General features: G+C 40.7%; 2 protein-coding genes across 2 annotated transcripts; one reads left to right on the forward strand and one right to left on the reverse strand.

Moving 5' to 3' along the window:
- The first annotated feature begins 443 nt into the window (after positions 1-443).
- Positions 444-14,378, forward strand: NKRF (NFKB repressing factor). The gene is made up of 3 exons (XM_004442263.3): positions 444-1,132; positions 9,996-10,126; positions 11,400-14,378. Exons 1-3 carry the CDS (start codon positions 867-869, stop codon positions 13,355-13,357), a joined length of 2,355 nt encoding a protein of 784 aa, XP_004442320.1. The 5' UTR covers positions 444-866; the 3' UTR covers positions 13,358-14,378.
- A 3,792-nt stretch (positions 14,379-18,170) lies between these two features.
- UBE2A (ubiquitin conjugating enzyme E2 A) lies at positions 18,171-26,418 on the reverse strand. Its single transcript, XM_004442266.3, has 6 exons — positions 26,191-26,418; positions 25,970-26,050; positions 25,539-25,564; positions 19,990-20,079; positions 18,694-18,782; positions 18,171-18,414 (listed from the first exon to the last, which is right to left on the reverse strand). Exons 1-6 carry the CDS (start codon positions 26,232-26,234, stop codon positions 18,286-18,288), a joined length of 459 nt encoding a protein of 152 aa, XP_004442323.1. The 5' UTR covers positions 26,235-26,418; the 3' UTR covers positions 18,171-18,285.
- Positions 26,419-26,642: the final 224 nt, after the last annotated feature.

Below are 26,642 nucleotides of genomic sequence, written 5' to 3' on the forward strand. Positions count from 1 at the left end.
CATTTTTCCTATGTTTTCACAATAAAATACAAAGCTAATGATGCACGACACACAGAGCTTTTGAAGCTATCCTCTGAAGAAAAGGCGCCTTGGAGAGCTGACATTTTTTTAAAAAGTGTAAAATCCATTCCAAACCTAAGTCCCTCCCAAAGGACACGGTCCCACCGTCGCACCGCTCAGAAACCCAGGGAAAAGCGTCAGGCGAGCCATTGCTGCCATCAATCATCTGAAGGCGCCTTCCAGGGATTTAAGGGACTCATGTTCCCGAACCTCAGAGAACCTTCCAAAATTCCCTTCCCGGAGTCCCCGCCCTCCGTTTGTCACCATAGTGCGTCAAAAGCCCAGAGTCGGCATTGGAGAGAAAAATGTAGGTCGCGCGAGATTCGGCGACGAGATTTCGAAGTTAGGAACAGCCGCGGCGCACGCGCACTGGCCTCACAACCCCGGGGCCGCACGCGGGTAGGTAGGCTAGAACCCAGAGGAGGGGGAGCAGAGCGTGCCGGTGGTGTCTTTTTTTTTTTCTCTCCCAGCGCAGTGTGTGGGTCTGCAGGTCGCTGGAGGTGCGGAGTGCGGGACCCGGCCTGGCCTCCCCGGCGCGCGTGTGACTGCGGCGGGCGCCCTCCTCCTGCTCCTCCACGAGTTGGAGGAGTGCAGCGGGCGTGCGCCCCGGCGTCGGGACCTGAGCTGGTGCTCGCCTTTGCCTTTTCACCGCTCGCCCCTCACGCACACACTCCCGTCCCCTGAGAGTTGGTCTCTGTGCCTTGGCGCGCCCCTCCTCACCCGGCCCCTCCCACCGACCCCGTTCCCGCTCGCTCCTGGTCGGTAGTTGGCTTCATCCCTGGGGTCCCTGCTTGGGGGCGGAGAAGATGGCTGGCGGACGTCTGCTGTTGGGGGGCGACTTCCTGTCGCCGCCGCCGCTGCCCCCCCTCCCGCCGCCGCCGCTGCCCCCCCTCCCGCCGCCCCCGCCCGAGCCAGTGCTGGAGCAGTGGCGCTATAGCCACGAAAGTGACTGGCAGTGGGCTCTGCGGCGCAGCTTCATCTGTCGGCACCTGCACAGCTATCCCGGGGCTGCCCTCGACCAGCTCCTCGCGCTCTCCGCCGCCTGGACCAACCACGTTTTCCTGGGCTGCAGGTGAGGAAGGCGTAAGGGTCGGGTTAGGGACCGGGGTAGGGGGTCGGTGATGGGGATAAGGATGGGGGCAGGATACGGGTGAGCGCTCAGAGGCTGGTGATGTGGAGATGTTGGAGGACACCAGAGGGCTCACTGTTGGCCTGGGGGGGCTCGCCGAGCGAGGTGGCAAGGGATGACATAACCGCAGGAAGGGTGCGGGGATCGCGGGAGCGGCCCCTCCAGCACCAGGGATGGAGATAAAGCAGCGCCTGGAAGAGGATTGTTGAGAGGTGGTCATTGTGGTGATGGTTTTGGAAGGCGTGGGAAATGACGAATAGCAGAACCTCGGACCTGCGTAGGACCTTACAAGGATGCGGTATCCGCAGAGAATATTCGACAGTCGGCGCTTCAAGAGTCTGCGAGGGGAGGGGAGGGGACCCTGTGGTTCTAATCCTAGTCTCCTCTTGACCACTCTCTCTTTCTATCCCCGTTAAATAAAACACCACCAGACTCCCCCAGCTGGGTTTTACTGTTTTCTCCTGGGGAGGCGGTTTGTATGAGGTCTCTTGGCAGCACGTTCCGCCTTGCATGTAGATTTGCGCATAATAGTGTCTGGACGCAAACAAAGAAATGGATATATCTACTGTAAAAGTGGATTGCTCTCTTCTCACCTTAAATGCGATCAGAAGGGTTAACATTTGGCCTCTGAGTGAGGTTTTAGGGGTGTGTGTGTATGTTTTTCCCCTCTTTCCTAGAACCTGGTGCACGTTCTGAACAGGCCTCTTTGAAAGCTTTTTCCATTCAATGGAGACTGCAGTATGGTTCCAACGCATTTTTTTTTAAACTGACTACTTGGCCTTCTGTCCTTCAGATCCCCCAAATTGGTCCTCTACTAGACTAATCATTCCTTTGATAGACTGAGAGGCTTCTTTTTTTGACACTCCTGCCTCACGGTGGATTTTTTATCAGGAAGAATGAGAAATTCTGGAAAATGATCAGATCAAATTCAGCCACTTCAGTTCCAGGAATGACTGTAACAGATACAGAAAAATAAGATTGTCCACTCCTACCCATAATTGTTGAACATAGCATCCAGTCTGATACTTTGCTTTGCTCTCATCACAAAATTTTTTCCTGTCTTCTCTAGATTAGTGTAATTTCTGCCTCCAGAGATAATGACTATTTCACTGGAGGAACTGGTTACAACTGGGGAAGCCTCAGTTATTAATCAAGTCAGAAAAATCTTATTGACCTTCACTTAACAATATTGTTCTTGCAGTTGAAAAGGTACCTTTACTATAATCATAAGTCTCCTTAATATCACAGAAGGCCATGGGGAATCTGAATCCTGAAGACAAGTCTTACTTGGGGGAGGAGAAGAACCATCTTTTGTGTTAATAAATCTTACCTTCCCACTAGAATGTAAGCTCCTTTGGGAAAAGGGTTCTTGCTTTCTTGTTCACACCTTTATCCTTAGTGCCTAGAAGAGAGCCCTCTGCATAATAGCCACTCAGTAAATATGTGTGGAGTGAACGCCTGAATATAGCTTTATAATGCACAACATATTTGTGTATCGCACTTAATACGACAAGCTTGGGAATTAGGTGGTATCTCATTTTTACAGCTAAATCAATGGAGGCCAAGAAGTTAAGCGGCTTTTCCAAGGTTCCACAGTTGGGGCTAGGACCCTGGTCTTCTGATGCTCTTTCCACTGACACACAGCTGCTATATTTGGGAAGGATGGACCAGGAATGAAAGCAAGTAACCGACACAAGCCACGTCATTATTGTATCTCAGGATTTCATTCCAAAACAGCAGCCTTGTACGTAACTAGGGCATTAAAAAACACAAAGCAATGGTGGTCATTGTTAAAAGCTCAAGCATCTAGGGCCTTTTGTGTGTGTGTGCACTCGTCCAAGCACATCTGGGTACAGTGTGTATATATATAGTCATCATGTTACGTTCTAGTTGTCAGTTCAGTCAGTACAAGAATTGCTGTAACGTTATCAAATAGTATAACTGAAAAGTAGTGTCTGCATTATATCTGAGAACTTAGATGCAGGAGAAAGAGAAGAGTCAATAAAGAATCTTGGAAGCTAGGGACCAAGTGCAGTCTTCCACTTTAGGCTGACTTTATGTTAGCTGTCATCTTCAGGTGGGTAAAATCTATTATTCCAGCACTTGTTAACATTGATGTTGGCAGAGCTGTTGTTCTCTGGTCTATTCTTCTGTGACAAAAGACCCTTCTTTTCTCTCATGGGAACTGCAGAATACATGGTGAAACAGGCCATTCTAAACTTAAATTGTTAATTTGTTGTTCAGGGTTCATTCCTTGACTTTTGGAACAGATCGTAAACAGTAGCAAGAAGGGAACTCTTTGCACTTGTTTCCACGCTAGCAGGACTTTCTGTGCTCTCTTTTAGTTGGGGCTGAGATAACAACTAGGTCAAGGACCTCTTTGAAAACTTCTTGATCATAAGACCAAGCCAGGAGGAGCTCAGATGTGCAGGGAGGCGAACCACGTCTCACTCCTTGTGGTGATATAGTGGTGATTTTCGCAGAACAAGTTTGAATATCTTCTTGACTCTGTAACAGTGGTTCTCAAACTTAAGTATCAGAATCACCTGTTAGGTTTGTTAAAACACAGATCGCTGGGCCCCACCCCCAGGATTTCTGATTCAGTAGGTCTGAGGTAGGACCCCAGAATTTGCATTTCTTTTTCTTTTTCTTTTTTGCTGAGGAAGATTGGCCCTGGGCTAACATCTGTGCCCATCTCCCTCTACTTTATATGCGGGACGCCTGCCACAGCATGGCTTGATAAATGGTGCATAGGTCCACTCCCGGGATCTGAACCTGCGAACCCTGGGCCGCTGAAGCGGAGTGCGTGAACTTAACCACTACACCACTTGGCCAGCCCCCAGAATTTGCATTTCTAACAAGTTCCCAAGTGGTACTGATGATCAGGTGATGCTGATCCAGGGACTACACTGTGAGAACCATTGCTTTATAGGATAAAATAAAGCAATGTTTTCCAGTCTGCTTTCTGATCATTTTTTCCCTCATAGTCTAGGCAACCAGGAAGCTCAAATAGCTGAAATTATTTCTCTTCACTTTTTATTTGTCTGTTTCTTAAAAGTAAACTACCTGTGAAGAATTTTTTTTCTACAGGCAATTTCCAAGATCTATCTTGTGGCTAGTGAAAAGTTAGTACAGTCTTCTAATCAACTGCATTCACAGCACTTACATAATTGTTCACATGAATGCCTAGGGAACTGTGCGATTTTTACTTAAAAATTGCAGCTAATGTATATATATTTAATAAAGCAGAATGTTTGGTTAACTGGAGCATTGAGTTTTCCAGTCATTCTTCATCAATAGGATTAGAAGCAGAATCCTGGCCCGTTGATCTTTGATGATAGTAATTAATTGGGAAAATATATCTAAAATGAAACCAGCTTTGCCACCATGATTATTCGCCTCTTCTCTTCGTTGTTGACGTGAGACTGGTGTTTGGAAGGTAGATGCCAGCTGGGCTCGCGTTGTGCAGCTACCTTTGCACACAGTGGGTAGAAAGCATCAGTCATCAGCTCCTGAAGTGGGAGTGGGAGCTTTTGGGAGATTTGTCAATAATCTGGTTGTATTTTATTCACTTACGATGTTAGGAGTCTTATGAATAGTTTTAAATAAATAATTTTATGCTTAGAAATCCTATCTTTGCTTAGTTTTCAAACCTCAGCTTTTTTATTTGGACCTAGTAGAGCAGTTTAATATATTTAAAAATTTTTTGAAAGCATCTATTACTGAATATTTATTAAATTTCAGGTGCCATTGTATATCATAAGTATGCACCTATTCGCACCTGTCTTTGTTCAAGAATGTGAGATTCATGAAGTCAGATGTCTTTGTCTATTAGAAATCATCTTTTTATATGCTGGGTATGGTGAGACAGTTGAATAGCATCCTGATTTCCAAAAGCTTGGTACATAACAGGCTACCTTTGAAAACCCTAAAGACCTGCTGGAGTTTTCTGGGTGTTTTTTTTTTTTTTTTAGTGAGGAAGATTGGCCCTCCAATCTTCCTCTTTTTGCTTGATGAAGATCGTTGCTGGGCTAATATCTGTGCCAATCTTCCTCTATTTTGTATGTGGGATGCTGCCACAGCATGGCTTGATGAGCGGCGTGTAGGTTTGCGCCCAGGATCCAAACCCGCGAACCCTGGGCTGCCGAAGCGGAGCACGCGAACCCAACCACTATGCCACCAGGCCGGCCCCTCTGGTTTTCTTTTTTAAGCATTTGCAACCAAATAGGTAAATTAACAGACTTAAATATATAATATGCATGCATCTTAAAAGTACTGTATTAGACTTGCGTTAATGATACTTTACAGCATGGTCTCTCCATAAGATAGAATACTGTATAGCCATTAAATCTCATGTGGTAATGACATGGAGAAAAAGCTTGTTATACAGTAAATTAGAAACCAAAAAAAAACCCCACCAGATTGCAAATCTACATAGATAATCTGATAGTGATTTTTTTTTTGGGGGGGGTGGTATGGAAAGCATAGAAAAAGGAATAAAAAGTAAACCCCAAAATGTTAAATGAAGTTATCATTGGTTGGGTTTGTGGGTGCTTTTCTTGGTGGATTCTCTCAAATTTCTGGAGTAAATCCACTGTGAAAAAGTACACTGTGGAAGACTGAGTAATGAAAGTTTTACTGCCTTGGCTTATTTCAAATTTGTGGAACCAGTTCTTTATCCCTGGATAGCTACTAGAGATTTTTAGAAATGGGAATGAAATCCTAGTGATCTTATTCAAGATTCTAGATTAATATTTGCATTGTTCTTTGAATAGTCAAGTGTTAGGCCCTATACGGTCTTTTCCATTATTGTTTGAGCTGGTTGGGCTTCTTCAGTATTATGACTTCCTAATAAAGGACTGAGAAGCTGACTGTGCTGGCAGCCTACTCAAATGTTTATTTTTATAGCCTATGGGTGATGTTGAATTTTGTGGCAGATGTAATGAACAGGGAACAGTAAGTAGGTATAATCATGACTAATGCTGGAAGAAACCTGAGAGAAAAGTGAGTATGAATGGAGTGAGCCCCAAATGCATCATTCATGCACACTGTATGTATGACATACATGCCATTTACAGATGTACACTATATTTGGAATCAGGCTGTAATTGAAGGTCTGGAGAATTTTGACTGGAATTTAAGGTGAGTGGCTTGGTTGTAGTACCAATTTTGGTAGCAAGAGTGGCATTACCAGTCTAAGATTTGTAGACTTCATCTCATTTTCATAATCTTTTGTTTTCATCTCATACCTTGGAAATTGGGCACCCAAATCTGAATGGAAGTGATATATAGAATGTATGATGTTTTAGGCTATGCTTTCTGATGTTTAGATAAGAGTAAATGAAAATAAAATTACTCTTGGCATTTAAATACTGGTGTGAGTGGCAGCAGTAGCAATTATCAGTGGGAAGTGCAGGTTACAACCAGGCTAGCTTCTGGTAATCTGGTAGTGAAGGCCACCATGCCTTGACTTCTCTGCTTTGTAAGGAAAGACATCTGATGGGTGTGGAACCTACTGTGCCCCAAAGGGAAAATATTACCCTCCTTCAAGTTCAGAACCTATTCATGTAAAGGTGTGATAGTTACTCATTTTCAGAACTTGCTTTCCATATGCCACCAGGAGTCTCTCTTTTGGTCATAGGCTGGGAACGGCTCTGGAGGTGGGAAGGGGGAGTAGATCCCCATGATAAAAACTTTACTTGTGCCCATATTTTTGGTTCTCTACAGTAAAATGATAGTCTGTCAAGCAGCCAATCTGCTTCATAAGGATCCCTTTTTAAAATTGTGTGTTTTAAAGCTTTTTATTATGGAAAAATCAAACACAAACAAAAGTAGACAAGTTTAATGAACACTCATGTACCCATCACTTGACTTCAGCAATTATCAACAGTGTGTTATGCTACCCTTCCCGTTTCATCTATGCTGCCCCCAGTCTTCTGTGGGAGATAGTTGGGAGTGTGTTAAAGAAGGTCTTGACTTCATTTCACCTGCGAATACTTCATTGTGTACCTGTGCCAGATAAAAAATTTTTAAAAACAGAGTCATAATACCTTTATTCACGTTCAACAAAATTAATAATTCCTTAAAACCATCCAGTGCCTAGTCCATGTTCCGTTTTCTCCATTTGTCTCAAAATGTCTTTTTACAGTTGATTTGTTTGATTCATTATGCAAACAAGGTCCACACGTATTTGATTGGTCTGTCTCCTTTAACCTATAACTGTTCCCCTCTCCTTTTATTTCCATGCTATTTATTCGATGAAGACATTGGGTTGTCACATAGTGCTTCCTTCGTTCTGGATTTGGCTGGCCGTATTCTTGTGGTGGTGGTGAACATGTTTCTGGGAGTTAGGGACTCGATTAGGTTCAGGTTCAATTATTTGGAGGGCAAGGATACTTGATAGATAGTGCTTTGTATCTCCTGTATGACATCAGGGTGCGCATGTCTACTCGTCCCATTTTTAGTGATAATAAGATTATAAAGTTCTCAGTCAACTTTTTTTAAGAGAAATTTTTATTGAGATAATTGTAGATTCACATGCAGTTGTAGGAAATAATACAAAGAGATGCCCTGTGCTCTTTACCCAGTTCCCCCATGATAACATTTTGCAAAATTATTGTATAATGTCACAGCCAGGATAATGACATTGTTACAATCCACTGGTTATTTTCAGATTCCCCTCGGTTTTACTAGCAGTCACTAGTTGTGTGTATGTGTATTTAGTTCTGTACAATTTATCACATGTGTAGGTTTGTGTATCCACTACTACAGTCAAGATATTGAACAGTTTCAATACCACAAGGATCCTTCATGTTGTCTTTTTAAAACCACATCCATTTCCCTCCCACTCATACACAATATTGCACGTATCAATAGTTTATTCTTTTTTGTTGCTGAGTAGTGTTCCGTGGTGTGTGTGTACCAGGGTTTACCCATTCACCTGTTGAAGGACATCTGGGCTGATTGCAGTTTGGGGCTGTTACAAAGAAAGCTTCTGTGAACATTCATATACAGGTTTTTGTGTGAACGTAAGTTTTCATTTTTCTGAGATAAATGTCCAAAAGTACAGTTGCCTAGTCATGTGGTAACTGCATGTTTAATTTTATAAGAAACTTCCAAGTTGTTTTCCAGAGTGGCCATACCATTTTACATTCCCATGAGCAGTGTATGAGTGATCCAGTTTCTTCACATCCTCGCCAGTATTTGGTGGTGTCACTGTCTTGTACTTTAGCCATTCTGAGAGTGTGTAGTGATATCTCATTGTGGTTTTAAATTGCATTTCTCTGGTGGCTAGTGACGTTGAACATCTTTTCATGTGCTTATTTGCAATCTGTGTGTCTTCTTTGGTGAAATGTTCTGTTCATGTCTTTTGTTCATTTCTTAATATATTTTTTTACTATTGTGTTTTGGGAGATCTTTATACTAGATACTAGTTTTTTGTCAAGTGTGTGGTTTGTGAATATTTCTCCCAGTTCGTAGCTTATCTTTTCATCCTCTTCACAGAGTCTTTTGAGAGCAAAAGTTTTTAATTTTGATGAAGTCCATTTTATCATTTTTTTTTCATAGATCATGCTTTTGGTGTCAAAGTATAAAAATTGTCTGCCTAGCCCTAGATCCTGAAGATTTTCTCCTGTGTTTTTTGTAAAAGTTTTATAGTTTTACATTTTACATTTATGTCCGTCTTGCATTTCGAATAAAGTTTTGTATGAGGTAAGAGGTTTAGGTTAAGGTTTTGTTTGTTGCCTATGGATGCCCACTTGCTCCTCAACAAATGCACCATTTGTTGAAAAAGGCTGTCCTTCCTCCATTGAATTGCTTTTGCAGCTCTGTCAACAATCAGTTGAGCATGTTTGTGTGGGTCTATTTCTGGGTTCTTCCCCATCGACTTTTCACCTGATAGGCTTAGCAGCCATTGATGCTCATATATTATTTTATTATGGGTTGCAGAATGGTCGTAGTCTATCATTCCTTCATTTATTAGCTGGAATGCTTCTGTAAAAGAGATTTTCCTCATCAGCTTTTTAGTTGCTCTCAGGTACAATCTGTACAGGAAAATACCAGATAAATGCTTGCTTTCTTCTTTTACTATTACCTGTTTTTGGAATAATGTCTCCCTACCATCCTCCAAAGGTGACCAATAATGAGTTTGTAAGTATCGTTATAAACTAATGGATTTTTAACGTATCTGATGTGTCTCAATCAACTGTGGTTATTGTTCTTATTGGTACTCAAGTTGGCTTACTTTGCTGGTAGGAGTCTATTCACATTGGCTTCTGAGTCCATTTGACACAACCCCTGAAGTCTTTGACAGCTTCCTTGTTTCCAGGCACAAGAAGATCTCCCAGGTTCATCTTATACATTTCCTGCCCCAGACTTGGAATCAGCCATTTCTCTAAGGACTCTGATTGCTTTTCGCAGGAAATGATGGAGACCACAGTCTGGTTGTTAACAACCCAGCAGCTCTTAACACTCTTAGTATTTCTATAAATATATAAATGTAATTATTTACATATAATATACATATGTAATAGAGGAAAGTATATCATGAGTTTATACAGATACTTTCAATTCAAATTAAAGTCTTCACTTAAATTTCTTGATTTTGTGTTTTTATGTCTTCTAATGACAGTAACATAATTACTCATTTGATAGGTAAGTATCTTAGGGCAGATTCTTCAGTTTTATAGCCAACATACTCTGTTGATAAAGTCCTATGGGAGCAATTATAAGATTGGCTCATTTAGAAGCTTTTTTAAAAACTGCATTCTTATCTGTTTTAACTGTAGATTATATTAATTTTAAATAGGTACAGCCCACGCTTGATGGAAAAAATTCTCCAAATGGCTGAAGGTATTGATATTGGGGAAATGCCTTCATATGATCTGATGCTGTCCAAACCTCCCAAAGGTCAGAAACGCCACCTCTCAACATGTGATGGTGAGTATACTTATTTCTGGAAGGTGGGATTGGAAGAAACAATATGGCTTTTTTTTAATGATATGAGTGTGGTATATGATTTTAAATAACATTGGTAATGTTTGGTCTTACCTTTTAGTTATGTACAGTTTTTTTTTTGATAATTTTATTTATTTATGTTCCCCCCCAAAGCCCCAGTAGATAGTTGTATGACACAGCTGTACATCCCTCTAGTTGCTGTATGTGGGACGCGGCCTCAGCATGGCTGGAGAAGCGGTGCGTTGGTGTGTGCCTGGGATCCGAACCCAGGCTGCCAGCAGCGGACCGCGTGCACTTAACCTAACCATGGCTAAGCCATGGGGCCGGCCCTGTACAGTTTGTTTTTTTGAGGATGATAAATAGACCTGAAAACTAAGAATACTGCAGTCACACTATAATGCTATCCTTGAAGTCCATGCCATGGAACCTCCCTCTAAATAGAACAACCTTATACTCTGATCATTTGAGCATCTAAATAACTAAATCCTCTTGGGTGGGTCCAAGATAGACCAGCTTTCTACTGACCAGCGTTATAGGAAGGAAGCTCTAGTGTCTAGTATAGCCTTAACAGAGAGTTCTTCCATAGCTTTAAGTTTGATATCCTCCATAAATCATTAGTTTCCAGGTGTTGTTTGTTCTAGAAATAAAATATAGCAAACACCCTTTTGTGCAGAATAGGTCAGAGCTAACATTTTGAAGTTGAAAACCTTTGGGATCTTTTGGTGATTATTTTTATTTTATTTTTAGTCACAACTATGTATAGCACCGGCACAGAGTCACTCACCTCTGATACAAAAGAGAGCAACTTTGTAAATGCCTCTGGTTATCATCTCTGTTGCATTAGAGCCATCTGTTCCAATTGCAATCCTTAAGAAGGGAGCTTTTCAGCGCCGGTGGTAAGAGATTGTACTGGAACAACCTCGTACTCAGTACGCTTCACCTGTGCTTTATAACTCATTAGATGCAAAAGCATCTACCAGTCATGAGTGGTGGTGACCTGCATACTTGAATCAATGGCATATTTTCTATCAAGTCTCTTTCCTTTCACGTGGAAGGATAGAGAGCATCCTGCCTTATGCTGGAATCTTACATTGATATCGAGTCCCTTCACCTAAATGACCTGAAGTTTTTGTGAGTGGGAAGTATCTTGTACCAACAATGCAGCTCGAAAATAATATGGTTGGTACTATTTTCCTGCCTGGTTCTTTTGAAATATTCCCTTTTTAATGAATTGTAAATTTCACTCATTCTATAGGTCAAAATCCTCCTAAAAAGCAAGCCGGTTCCAAATTCCATGCGAGACCTCGATTTGAGCCTGTACATTTTGTAGCTAGTAGTTCAAAAGATGAAAGACAGGAAGATCCTTATGGCCCTCAAACAAAAGAGGTAAATGAACAAACAAATTTTGCCAGCATGCCAAGAGACATCTACCAAGATTATACTCAAGACTCTTTCAGTGTACAAGATGGGAATTCTCAATATTGTGATTCATCAGGATTTATTTTCACAAAAGACCAGCCTGTAACAGCCAACATGTACTTTGACAGTGGGAACCCTGCCCCAAGCAGCACATCACAGCAGGCAAACTCTCAGTCAGCTCCTGAGCCTCCACCATCACAGACATTTCCTGAATCAGTGGTAGCAGAGAAGCAGTATTTTATTGAAAAATTAACAGCGACTATCTGGAAGAACCTTTCTAATCCAGAGATGACTTCTGGATCTGATAAAATTAATTATACATATATGTTAACTCGTTGTATTCAGGCATGTAAGACAAATCCTGAGTATATATACGCTCCTTTAAAAGAAATTCCTCCTGCTGACATCCCCAAAAATAAAAAACTTCTAACAGATGGTTACGCTTGTGAAGTTAGATGCCAAAATATCTACTTAACTACAGGTTATGCTGGCAGCAAGAATGGGTCCAGGGATCGAGCTACTGAGCTAGCTGTAAAACTCTTGCAGAAACGTATTGAAGTTAGGGTCGTCCGACGGAAATTCAAGCACACAATTGGAGAGGACCTTGTGGTGTGTCAGATTGGCATCCCTTCGTATGAATTTCCTCCAGCTCTGAAGCCACCAGAAGAGCTGGTGGTGCTGGCTAAAGATGCTTCCGGGCAGCCAATTTTCAATGCTTCCGCCAAACACTGGACCAATTTTGTTCTTACGGAAAACGCAAACGATGCAATTGGTATCCTTAACAATTCTGCCTCATACAACAAAATGTCGGTTGAATACAAATATGAGATGATGCCAAATCGCACATGGCGTTGTCGAGTGTTTTTGCAAGATCACTGCTTAGCTGAAGGTTATGGAACCAAAAAAACAAGTAAACATGCAGCTGCTGATGAGGCTTTGAAAATCCTTCAAAAAACACAACCCACTTACCCATCTGTCAAAAGTTCACAATGCCAAACAGGCTCTTCACCCAGGGGATCTGGAAAGAAGAAAGATATAAAGGATCTTGTAGTTTATGAGAATTCTTCAAATCCTGTGTGCACGCTGAACGACACAGCTCAGTTTAACCGAATGACAGTTGAATACGTCTATGAAAGAATGACGGGCCTCCGATGGAAATGCAAGGTGATTCTAGAGAGTGAAGTAATTGCAGAAGCAGTTGGGGTGAAGAAAACTGTCAAATATGAAGCTGCTGGAGAAGCTGTGAAAACCCTCAAAAAGACCCAGCCGACTGTCATTAACAACTTAAAGAAAGGAGCTATTGAAGATGTGATTTCAAGAAATGAAATTCAAGGCCGCTCAGCAGAGGAGGCGTACAAGCAACAAATCAAAGAAGATAACATAGGAAATCAGCTGCTGAGAAAGATGGGTTGGACGGGTGGTGGTTTAGGTAAATCTGGCGAGGGTATTCGGGAGCCAATCTCCGTCAAAGAGCAACATAAGCGGGAAGGGCTTGGTCTTGATGTAGAGAGGGTAAATAAAATTGCCAAGAGAGATATTGAACAGATTATCAGAAACTACGCCCGCTCTGAGAGCCACACGGATTTGACTTTCTCTACAGAGCTGACTAATGATGAGCGGAAACAAATACATCAGATTGCCCAGAAGTATGGTCTTAAGAGTAAGTCTCATGGGGTAGGCCATGATAGGTACCTGGTGGTGGGTAGAAAAAGACGGAAGGAAGACCTACTAGATCAGCTCAAACAGGAAGGCCAAGTGGGGCATTATGAGCTTGTGATGCCTCAAGCAAATTGAGGTCTTACTAATTTATTTTGTAAACACCTAATGAGACCGATTTGTGAATTCATGAAATGCTACATGTTCTGGTTGCAGAGTATATTCATTCTTAAGATGTTTCACCTTGTTCATTTCATATAGTGCTTTATTAGATATTGGAACCTGAAGAATTCTGTCTACTTGTATTAGCTTAATCCAGCAGATGATATTGTGCAGTTACTGTTTGTGTCTTTGATATTGCTGTGTCCTTTGAATTTTAGTGGTTTGTACAAAGCAAGAACACATATCCCAATGGAATTTCACCCTGAGAAAGAAATTCCCATTTTAAAGGGCATAGCACAGCAATCTGCAACAATATATAAAGTTGACATTGACTACAATAAAACTACAGTCTTAATTCTAGACTTACTGAAAATGTCAGATCATTTTGTATTACCTATTTTCATCTTTGTGTGGAGCCAGTTATAGAATGTTTAACAGTAAATTGTGCTGTACGTGTAAATGTCCTTACCAACTAAATGATGTAAAACTTTCTTAAAGTAATTTTAGTGTTCATTTATTTATAACTTCTACCATGTGGTTTCCAGAATATTGGAAGTGATTTACTGTATCTTGTGATATGCGTTTTAACAAATCCTAGTCTTCATGCTGAGAGAGCACTACTTGAGAGAGCAATTGAAAAGTTTCAAAACCTTTGATTTAATCTGAAGAAAGGAAGCTGGACCCATTTGTTCTTGGTGCCTTGCAGAGAGGCTCACAGCAACTCTCCGTTATAACTTTCACACGGTTTGGATGTCCAGCACATCCAAGACGGCCACGGGTGTGGTAGAGCTTGGTAAAAGACTGAAGATACATTGGTGCTTTGATGAAAAGGTCAGTTTGCTGGTCCCTCTCTCAAAAAGCTTATTAGGCCCCAAAAGCCAACTTTGTAACATATTTAAAACTGCTATTTTCGCTTATTTCTGGAATGTAAAAAAAAAATGTATAAAAAGAATTAGTGTATGCTTCCTGAATAAAAAGGAGCCAAAGTTGATCAAAATTGTGGTGTGCTTATTTATGGGCACCAGCCTAGTAGTGACACTTTGGGTCTCTGGAGAGGGGAACTTAGTGTTTGCACAAAATATTTCAACACCAGAGCACACATGGGTGAGCATAATGACTTAGCAGATAGGAACAGCTGATCAGTCACCCATCTCGTTTTTCCCATGGACCAACATACTGGCTGCAATGAAATCTCAGGCTGTTTACTTTTACATGATTTTGGTTTTTTTGCTCAGATAAATCAAGTATTAATATTCACAGTATTAATATTCAGAGATTAATATTAATAGTTAAACACCTCTAATGAAATCTTTAGAATTAGGTTGTTTACAGTGTCTTAAACCATTTAGCACCACACTTCATGTAATTGGCCCACAATGAACTGTAATTTCCTTTCCCCTCTTTTTTATATTTTACCTTAAGAAGCTGTCCATTGTAGTGAAATTTTAAAAATTTAAAGGGATTAACTTTTATACCTTGGTCTCTGTGACTTTTAGTCACCTACAGTGATTAACACAATGTATGGTATTTGCTTTCCGCTAACCATCTTTCTTCCTAGAGTGTATGGCCTTTCCTAATGTTGGTTGGAAGAGAAACGAGGTGTGCATTTTATTTTGGTACTTAATGTTTTAACAGTGGCAAAGAGAACTAAGCCAAAATGTTTCTAGATTTTATAGGATTGATTTTTTTTGGCCTACAAGGCTCATGCCAACCTTGAGAAGCTATGGTTCAATTAGTGAGTTAGAAAAGCCAGCCTTTGATTCTCTTGAGTAAAAGTGGCTTTGGGGATTCAGGAGTACGAAAACTCACTTCTCCCTTTACATTTCTTTCCTCTTCCCCAAATGCTTTTTTTGGGGGGAAAATGTAGGGGAATGTTACATATAAATCTTGTTCAGATAAGTTCAACAGAACAGAATATTAATGTAGTTATAGTGAAGGCTCCCAGATAATTGGGCCAAGTATATACCAATTTGGTTCCTGGATTTGAGCGTCCCGATTTCCTGACTTTTTAGATCAGCTTTGGTATTGATGTGGAATTAGGGTGAAGTGACTTAAGTCTGCTCAGTAATAAAATATGTTGAGAAATGGGTTTGGCAAGAATGAGCTGCTGACCACCTTGCTGTTTTATTTTGTCCTCTTTTTGTTCCTGTATTTTCCCTTTCTTTGAAATAGTCATTTTTGACTCAGTAACCTTGCTATAAAAGCTGCACAGGTACATGAGCAGTCTCAAGTTTTATTTGAATTACTTAAACACGTTAGACTGAGGAACTGACTCTGCTTTCAGTTACATATGTAGCATTGAGTCTCACAGATCTACTTTTTAGATTTTTTCCCTCCCCTTTGGTTGCAAAATGAATGGAAATTTCATGCATTCTCTTGGGATTCTTTTTTTAGTAGTGTACAATGCATTCACTTTGATGTGAGTAACCTCTGAAGCTGGAGATGGGTCCTAAATAAAGGACTCTAATTGCAACTTTGGTTCTTCATCATGCCCCCTTCCCCACATCAGCAGGTGCAGAACTGAAGACTCAAGTTCAAATCTGACTGCCATTTGAAAAGGGACCTCGCAAATCTGTTTTAGTTAACTTTATAATTATTATTGTTATTATATGCAGGCAGCCTGTGCCATTTGTAAAGAAAAAAAACTAAAGAAAAGGCAAATTAGCATTAAACATTTGAATGAATGGTTTGTGGTGCCTTTGACGTGGGTGTGATGCTTTGGGAGGTCAGCCTGTTGACTGTTGTAAGGTTTTAAAAGGATTATCCCATGAAAGAGATTGGGAATAGTGTTTCTCAGGAGGTGTACAAAAGAAAAAATTATTAAATCACATTCCTGATCTCACCTTAAACTTTTTCAAGTATGATTAGTAGTGTCAATATTTAAGGAACTCAGCCACAGTAGGATGAAAAAGTTAATGTAAAACTCATCTACCAGATAAAGACCAATTGAATGTGGTTCTACTTTGAAGCAGAAATGGACTTGAGGGAAAATATTAAGCACGTGCGTTGAAGGATGTTGCTCCTAGGTCAAACAAACCAATTAATGTGGTCAGTGTCGAATGAACTCCCCCACACTGAGACTCCTTTAAGTGCCATGTCTTAAAGGATGGCAGGTACATACACCATAAGGACTTAGTTTAATTTCACTTAGCCCCCAAACAAGTAAAGAGATGCGAGTTTCCACAAAGTCACTGTCCTTGTCTCTTTAAAGTGAGATAGGTTGCTCCTCAGAAAAAAGCAGAGTATTGTTTAAACAAGATAAGATTGAGGATACCTAGACTCCCAAACTTTACATGGGACTTAAAATACCATCTTTCAGTAGTTTGGTGCTGTCTGTTTTTAAGCTAGGGCTTTAAGAGATGGAATTTCTGGATCAACAAGTTAGATCTTGGTCTCTGAGGGTGCTGGTAAATATGCAGGTTTCTCTATTCTCCCTCCTTACCACAATTTCATTCCCTTGACTGACCATAATATATGCTGAAGTAACTTTGTTTTACTTAATAGTTTTACATTCTGTTAAAATGTTTTAAAAAAAAAGCATTAACTCTTATGACTGAAGAGGAAAAAAAGGTCTTCTCCAACAGTATCTACTCTTCTCTTTTCCCTCTCCCAGAATCTGTATTTTTGCTTTTACCACAATGTTTAAGGGGGAAAACAAGTAGATATGAAATTCTAGTAAGTTAATACTAAAAGTTCATACTGAGCTAAAATATAATTATACCTTGACTACAAAATTTTAAGGTTATTTTTATTTACAAGTTTTGAAAAATGTACATTTTTTTACATGGGTTACTTGTGCAAAGTTAGATTTAGAAGAGTGATAAATGCACAAAAGGTGACAATGGAACATTAGACAAAACATTTACAAGCCTTGTCCCACACTGCTACTTAAAGGTACTGTCTATCTAACAGTATAAATATCCAAAGAAAGATTGCAAACGTTGACTGTAAGGTTCTTATAATACTGCAAGTGAAGAAGAAACTAAAGCATGCAGCAGTAACTCAGGATTTGAGTGGAAAATAGTTTACCACAGATATGCTCCCTTTTTTGGGTTAATTAAAACTCTAAAAAACAATGGGGGTTATAAGGTTGTTTATCTAGGGTAGCACTGTTCCCTTAAAAAGATTAAAGGATCTCCAACCTTCCCTAGCTTAAAAACTAATGATTGTTTCCATTCCTCTGCTCCCACACCTCTTTAAAAAGTAAAAACCCAGAAGACTTCAGTATTCTGAAACAGCCTGGGTGTGTCCAGTGACTCTTGCAAGGAGAGGAGGTGTCAGTTACTACAACTGCTGCCCTCCTTTGGCTGAGTCCTGTAACAGTCTCCTTCCTACCAGTAAAAACCGTCTTGTAATTCATATTGGTTAGATCTTAGTATCATTAGCATTTTTAGCTTCCATTGCTCTTCCAAAATGTTTATATGGATTTGTTTCCCTCTTTTCTATAGGCGATATTCCAAACATTCACTTCTCAATCCAACACAAGTGAAGGACCAGCCAGGATAAAACACTTCAGCAATCATTTTGTTAAAAATAACATCCTGGTCATCAAGCTATGCATAAGCACCACTTGCATAACAATTCATTTTAAAAGCTCAGTGTGAAGTACAGTAACACAATACTGCCCTAAAACTGGAGATGAGATACAACAGAAAAGGAATTAAGCATTAGTAATTTTTGCACGTAACCCAGGTACAGTACATTTGATCTCATAGAGGGTGTCCTCTGATGTTCAAGGAGAGGGGAGAAGGGGTAGGAAAAGCTTGGCAAGGGAAGATGGAAACAGCACAACAGCTATTTTGCTTTTAATAAAGTAAATGTAATGACACTGAGGAATAGGAAGGAGACAAACACATCAGTATATATTTTTCTTATGATCAGCCTCTTCGTTTGCTGCACCCGGGTCAACAATCTCGCCAGCTCTGTTCTACTATCGCAGAAACACGTTTTTCATATTCCCGCTTGTTCTCCTGGTACAGCTGAGCAGCCTGGCTGTTTGCTGGACTATTGGGATTGGGTTCATCCAATAGAGACTATAGAAACAATTTGTAAAAGGTCAGTTCCTCAAGGCAAAAAATATTTATATTCAAAACACTCAATTGAATTGTCCTAAGTACCAGCTAAATTTGCTCTCTTGGCATACTAAGCTAGAGTTTCTTTAATCTGCTAGTGGCTAGGCAAATACATATGTTTTCTGGTGGCTTGGGTCTTAATAACCTACCTTTTACCTTAAGTTATGACTTTCAAAAACAATTCAATTGCTAATGTAAACATATCAATGGCCATAGTTAGTCACATTAAGGAAAATTCACCTGTATGGATGTTAAAATGGAAGACACATCATAGGTTGGACTCCAACGGTTCTGAAGTATGTCCAGACATATACTACCATCTGCATAGACTAAGAGCAAAGAAGTAGGCATGTTAAACATGATATAACCAGTAAGATGTTAACATCATAGTCAAGAATACCTTGCTTTTGAGGTTTAAGAAGATTCCTAAGCTGCTTCTCAGTTACCTCCCTAAAAAGAAGAGTCATAATCATTACTAGTGAAATAATCAAGATGATCAGAGAATGTCAAATGTAATTGGTATAAAACTGGAAGATACTTAGTGCTCGTTCTTCTGAAAAGACTGACCTATTATCCAGGAAATTATACACATTTTCTTTCTTTTTTTAAAAGATTTTTTATTTATTTGTTTTATTTCCCCCCAAAGCCCCAGTAGATAGTTGTATGTCATAGCTGCACATCCTTCTAGTTGCTGTATGTGAGACGCGGCCTCAGCATCGCTGGAGAAGTGGTGCGTCGGTGCGCGCCCGGGATCCGAACCCCGGCCGCCAGCAGCGGAGCACACGCACTTAGCTGCTAAGCCACGGGGCCGGCCCAATATACACATTTTCTAACAGAGTCCCTAGCCATCCATAGACTTGTGGGAAATTCATTCCACCAAATTTGTAAACTATATCTCCTATCTGAAATAACAAAAGATAGCTCAGAGCTCACAGGTTTCATTTTGACATGAAGATAAAAATATTCAATACACTGGAAAATGCTTTATTAACCTGAATAAAAGGCAAGCTGTTCTAGGCTTACTATTAGAAAATAAGGCAAAATGTAAGTTAGAATCACCTGTGGCGCTTTTCCAATACACTGTATACTTGGCCCTCAACCACAGAATCTGACATTCAGTAGGTCTGGAGTGGGGCCAGGGCATCTATATTTTTTAAATGTTCCATAGTAATTCTGATCTGCCTCCAAAGTTGAAAACTATTGTTCTAAACGCTAGTGAAAGTAATTACAACACAAGACTACCCCAATCTGGCCTAACATTAAAAGGAAAGAAACTTCAAGAGCATCCTTATTTTTGTTTAATAAGTAAATGATAAAAATCATCAAAAGCAGGAGGCTCTCAGACTCCAAGCAAAGGGCTACCTTCACTGCTTCAGTTCCAGGACTAAAGATCAAGACAGCAATAGACTACCAAGAACAAGTTCAGTTTTCAGGAAACAACAAATACTCAGGTACTGCAGACAAATAGGAAATGTGGAATACCTCTGTAATACAAAGTGTAGTCGTTTAAAATACTGTATTAAAAGTGATACTTGCCATTTGGATGAAACATCTTGGAGACAAATCTAACCGTAGGTGGTTTATTTGGATATTCTTCAGTGAATTCTATTGTCAGCTTAAATGTTCCTGTAGTTAGAAAGAAAGGTTTAAGAAAATGTATTTATCACTTGTTCAGTAGTACTTTGTTTTGAATGCTACGTGACTTTTTTCGAGTATTAAATGAAATAATGTAAAGATATAAGGTAGAGAGACCAGGTAAGAGATACATCTCCAGGAACTGCTCTAAAAATGGACAGAATTGTAAGAACCACCACCCAAAGGTGATTTGTTTTTTGTTTTACCATTATTCTGCCTCAAACTTAAACACAGCCATCTTAAACTCAAAATTACTGCCTGCAGGATAACTTTAGCCACTGTACATTTTGAAGACATTCTTAAAATGACAAGAAACTAGAGCCAAAATTTGGCCTTCTTCCTTTAGAAGACTGAAAGACCTTAAAGGCCTATTTTAACCAGCTGCCATCTTAAACTCTCCAGTGCTTTTTAAATGGACTAGAAAAATGAGAGTACAAAGGTTCAAAAATCAACGCCAGAAATACAAATCAATAATCAAATTATTTTTAAAATAGAAGGGAATAAGTATAAAAGTGTTCAATGGTTCCTTTTCATGTAAAAGTGACTCCGTAATGAAAACATAATTGAATATAAGCCAGAAAAAATTTCATAGTCCCTCTCAAAAACCCTTAAGTATGACTCACAAGGTACTTCACTATAAAATCAACTCAATTATTCACACTAATGGAAGGAATTAATGCCAGAAATAATTTAAAAATCACATTAGATTGCATTCATGTCTCCAGCAAATTTATCTTTTTAATTGATGTTTGTTTAGACTACTATTGAAATGAATTTATTTTTCTTGAATATGTGTCAACTAAGGTACTGGGAGACTGTAAAGCATGCTAGGTTATAGACTTAGCTATAAGGAATGGACAAACTGGATCTTATTCAAGAATGGTAGGATGATGTGATTTGGGGAGATTATTTCCTTCAAAATGTTATTTTTAATTGAGTTTCATAAATTCAAGAAAACAATTGGGCAACTGTTTTTTTCCTGACTGAAATCTCCTCAAGTAAACTTAAGGAATCAGTTACTAACTGGTATAAGGGGATGCATGTTCCACTACATTACTCTCGTCCATTTAAACTACTTATTCTAATACAATAGACCACCCTTCAGACAGAGTATAATTTGTTACTGATTCCTTCAGAGTTAACAATTTATTTCCCCCTTGCTTCCATTAATAGGTTTATCACCGCTTAAGACAAACAGAGAAGACTACAATCATTCTACAGCTAGATCTGTTACATCTAACAATACCAAAAAGTGTGTTTCCTACCAGTGAGCTCACAGGAAACAATTTGCTAACAAAGTTGCCCTTGGTATTAACATGTGTCCCAAAGTTTCAGAATAATTTAAAATGCAACATATAGAGACATATTCCCCAAACTATTGTTACTCCCTAAACTCCGAAAGCCAGATCTGAAGATACCAGGTATTATAACTAAGGAGAAAAAGTAAACTGTTTGGGAATGGACAAACATGCTCGAGTCCATCAAAACACACTCCACCTTCATCACCACCTGGTCATAAATCTCCCTCTTTTTGAGGAAGAAAGCACAGTTCTTCCTTTTCAGTACTACTGATATTATAATATGCCAGAAAAAGTGGGAATGAGTGTTAGTTCAAAACTTTGAGCTTCCTCAGCTATCTCAAGTGTAAACACACTTGGCTCAATGTTGAAATCTGATTAAATTATAGGGAAGAGATTTATCATCAAGGAACTGTGCTAAAATTGGGCAGACGTAATAGCACACAGAGATTCTAGGTACTTTAAATTAAAACCGTCATTAAATATGATCCCTAAAGGGGGTAAAGCCACACATAAGGCAGGCCTAAGTGGGGGCAGGGGAGCACAGCGGGGGCGAGCACGGGCTCTGCAGTCAGATCGAGCTGGGCTCACATCCTTGCTTTGCTCTTTACTAGTTGTGAAACCTCAGGGAAGCTGCTCCACTTGACTAAACCTCAAGTTCCTTATCTGTAAAATGGGGTTAACAATAGTACCCATCGCATAACAATGTTGTGAGGTTGTGACACAAAATAAGTCCTCCATAAATATTTTAGCTACAATAATTCTAAAGTTTCACATCTCTAGACCCAGCTGATGGAGGCAAAACCAAAAATCCAAACTCCACTATCAGTAAGAAACATGCAATTAATGAATTCAAATATTAAATAGTACTTTCAGATCTACATCAAACACTCACAGTCAAATGCAAGTTGGGTACACATGTTGGTGGCTCACAAAACCCTTGATTGAGCTTTCTGCCTAATACTTGCCCAGAAGTTCAACAAGGTGGTTACCTAGCTACCAAAGAAGTTAATCAAGTCTTTTAAAACAGCTCATTTAATGTCTTGAGAAGTGAAACAACCTGCCTATGTCTACATGAATGTAAATTAGGACTTACCCAAATCTTATTCAAAGTACACATTTAAGAGGGGGTATTTCATACTTTTAGCTACATTCAACAATCAGAACCTCTTTAGTATAACCCTCAATGCACTTTCTGAGATCCAAAACAAATGTTAAGGAAATTTAAAATCCTAGAATTAATATTACGCAATTGAGACTAGAGCTTATCCTCTGAATATTTAAAAGACTAGGCTTTAAGATAACTGAAAACTTAAGGCTCCCCAGTGTTGTGCACAACCTGTACTGATTTTGTTCATCTTCCTGAGGTGGCCAAAACATTGTAAAGAAAGTGTCAATTAATCTGTCTATATATAGGGACCAGGAAAATTACACAAATGTGTTCAATGGCTGGTGTATGGCAATAGGGAGTGATATGGTTGAACCACAGAGTCTATGTTCTGCTTAAAGACATTCACAAATTCAAATTTTTGAAAATATGTTGGCAAAGAAAACATCTGTAGGTGTTTTCTTCCATTTGGTCACCAGTTTGTGACCCCTGAGGAGAAAGCAAAGTACATGTACTTAAAAATTTTTTTTGGATGCTGAAAATTCTGATTTTTAAGACAATACCCAAATACTCTTCATCATAGGATTTATTTACCTTAAGAACACCTTGAGTGGATTTTAAGGGATTTATTTTTAAAAAGACACCAAATTCTTAAGAATACACCTATTATGAAAGCAAATACTAGTATCTTACTGTGTCTATTAACAATTTTTAGATGATGTGCTGGAGAATACTTTATTCCATAGCCTTTGTATTCAACATACATACCAATCCCCCCAATGGTAGTGTAAGCTCTTGGGAACAGATTCCTCTTACTTCAAGTGTGTGAAGTTAAAATACCTTTAAGAGTTCCTTTTCTTAAGATTTCATCTTTTTAACTAGGGCCTGGCTGTTCCAGAAGCTTTCATGACAAATGGTTTACAAGGAAGCAGCCAAAGTACTTTTGAGGCTGTTGATATATATAATACACTGGAAACAGCAAAATTAACTATGCCACTTATCCCTAAATCAGTGTTTTCCAGTAAATTCCCTAACTGTAAATAAGAGGTATTTTCAAATGGTCAAAAATATTATTTTTTAGCCACGGTGAGTGTTCTAGACACCCGAGGAAGCATCTATGGATAGCAGACTGCTCAACTGTGAAGCAGAAAAGGGTACTCTCATTTAGCCTGAATAATTCCCTTTCAGTAATGCCAGGATGGAGATACACATCATCAGAAATAGAGCCAGTAATGTCAAGGGGGAAGGTCCAGGTAGATAACGGATTCCATAAGTACCTTTTCAATTCATACCACTTAAAACAACAGAAGCACTCTTCAAATATTTAGGTAGCCAACCCCCAGCAACGTGATGTACTATTAATAAAGCTGTGTCCAGCATAAGGCAGTCTAAGAAAAATCAGGAGGAGAAAAAGAAGCCAATGAAAACAAAGCCTGCTAAAGCTAAAGCAAATACACAGTTAATCTGCACAGAAAGCTCAGGTATGAAGAACTAGCACCAATCTAGGCAGAGAAAATTAAGTCTAGCTAGCTCTTGCTATGGATCAGTTCAAATGATTTACTGCACCAAAGTGGTATGTCTTTAGAATCACTCTCTCCTGCTGTCATTTCTTTGTATGGCAGCACTGAAGAGCGGTGATATTTACTCAGGGGCTGAAGGTAGAGAGAAAGCTAAAAGTATTTAGGTGACTGTCTACAGTCTCCCAAGGAAATCTGAGTATTTGAGACAAATTGCAGAATTGGCTGATATTAACCTACCTCACAACATCTTGTGGACTGGTAGCATCAAAAAGCAATCCGACTCAGCAACATATGTACTTGGTAGTTTGCAGAAATGTTTTTGTTCCCTCCTTCAAACTGAGTTATGTGTGTGTGTGTGTGTGTGTGTGTGTATCAAGTATTATGTGACCAAAGGAAGATAAGTCATTGAGAAAAAAAATAACAGAAAGATCCTTTTCTTTTTTTAAATACTTCAGATATTAAAGATGTCAATCAGTAGTTCAAATACTTTTAATCATCTTTTAAATGTATTAAACTTTCAAAGCCAATTAACTATACACACACACACACAAAACTGAATGCACATAGACTATATCAGTGTCAATTTCCTGGTTGTGATATTGTAGTACAGTCATTCAAGATGTTACCAAAGGAGGGGGGAGTGGGTGAAGGGTATACAGGGTTTCTCTGCATTATTATTATTATTTATTATAAGTGCACATGAATCTATAATTACCTCAAAATAGAAAGTTTTAAAAAATCCTTAAAAATCAATGAACATGTGTGTTTTTAAAAGTTAAATCTAAATTCATTAAAAATCACATACTGAGGTACATGTAGTAGCTTCAAGTAGGTTGGACACTGGTCAAGAGAGTACATTAAGGCTATCCTCAATTCTGAAGCTTCTTTGAGACTACTGACCGTAAAGTCTTGATAAACACACCCACCAAATCATTTAAAAACAAGAAACAATATTATACTCAAACTGGGCAGTAAAGGTGCCATTAAAGACCATCTTAGAGCAGCGAGTCTGACAGGCATTCAATGCCACATTGCAGAAACCAGATAGTTGTGCACAAGGGATTCTTGCATCCATTCCACATCCAACAAACACACATTAAGCACCTGCTGAACACAGTCCCTGCCCTTGTGGTAGAATTCTGAACCAGATGGTCTCTGGGGTCTCTAAGTCTATCAGCAAGTGGTTGGGTTGATACTAACTCAGTATCTCGATGGGGGGCTGAATTAAGCAGGATCACAGCTCAAACCCCAAAAACCCTTAACATCGGTGCTATGATGCGCCTTTTAAAACGTGACTGCCTTACCCAGATTTTTTTTTAAAAAGAAGCAAGCAAGAAAAAGGGTGCAGTTCTAGTCAAGCGGACAATCGCCAGAACAACCTGCCATATATTGGATACCACTCAAGCCTTTAGTAGGCTGAGGCTAGCGAGAAGCAGGTTCCTAAGTAGGAGGCACTTCCCGGATGACAAAACCGTTTCCCCAGCTGATAAGGCTCCCCAAAGGTGGGTAAAGAAACTCTCTTACCATCCTCAAACGGGGTCCCTTCAGGCCTGCAACAGAGAAAAAGAGTCAGTGCCCGCTTACGGGGCTCCCATCTCCCCGGTTCATCTTAGGAGATGGCTATTCCAAGCTCTGCCAACTCCACATCTGGTAAACCACCCTCTCTCGGGTCGCAAAACCACTACAAATAGGTGTTTCGGGCTCAGGCACACAGCACAGGCCGCCGCGCCTAACCGCCACCACTCCCCGCCCCGCCCCCCTAAGAACCCCAAACGGTTCCCCTGGCAGCGGGAACTGAGCTAATCGAGGCACAGGCTCCGGGGAGGCGCCTAGGCCCAGCCAGACCCAAACATCTTCCCTCTCCCCCTCCGCCTCCGCCCGGGGCTCGTCCCGGAGGGCACGCTGAGCCAGCCCGCGGCCCCCATCTCTCGCCACCGCCGGGAACGCAGACTCACCCGAAAATGACCGCGTTCCAAACCATGATGTTGTTCTCAGACGGAGCCCCGCTGACTCCAGCCGGAGGATCCTCCTGCAACCTTCAGAGACACAGACAGGGGCCCCGCGATCCGGCACTCGCGGCCGCTCCGGGCCGCCCCCGCCCCACCCGGCCCGCCCCGGCCCCGCCCTGCGCCCCGGCCGGCAGCCCCCGGCCTCGGCGCCGTCCCTGTCAGTTTACCTCTTGAAGTCCCGCATGAGGCGCCGCCGAGCCGGGGTGGACATATCTCTAGCGGGGTCAGGGGTGGGGCATACACCGAGATCTCGGCTCCCCGCGGCGGCTAAGGAGGCCGAGGAGGATGAAGAAGCCGAAGAAGCCGACGAGGAAGCACCCAGAGGAACAGCACTGCCTCTCCGAAGTCGAGGGTCGGTCTGGCGCCGGCTAAGCACCACCCCGGAGTAGACGGGGGCTGAACCAACCTGGAAGGAAAGGGAGGGGGTGAACGCCGAACGCCGGACAGGCCGTACCAAGACGAGGCGGGGGGGGGGGGAAGTTGCTGAGGTCATTAAACCCCAGCGGGAGGCGGGGAGCGCCGGGCGGTCGAGGGGTGAGACGCAAGCGGCGGGGCGAACGAGAAAGTCTGGAATTCACTAGGATTTAGTGGTGGAATGGGTCCATCTCCACCTGCCAAT

The sequence above is a fragment of the Ceratotherium simum genome, chromosome X, assembly GCF_057802395.1.
Source record: "Ceratotherium simum simum isolate JZ-2026a chromosome X, ASM5780239v1, whole genome shotgun sequence".
Taxonomy (NCBI): Eukaryota; Metazoa; Chordata; class Mammalia; order Perissodactyla; family Rhinocerotidae; genus Ceratotherium; species Ceratotherium simum.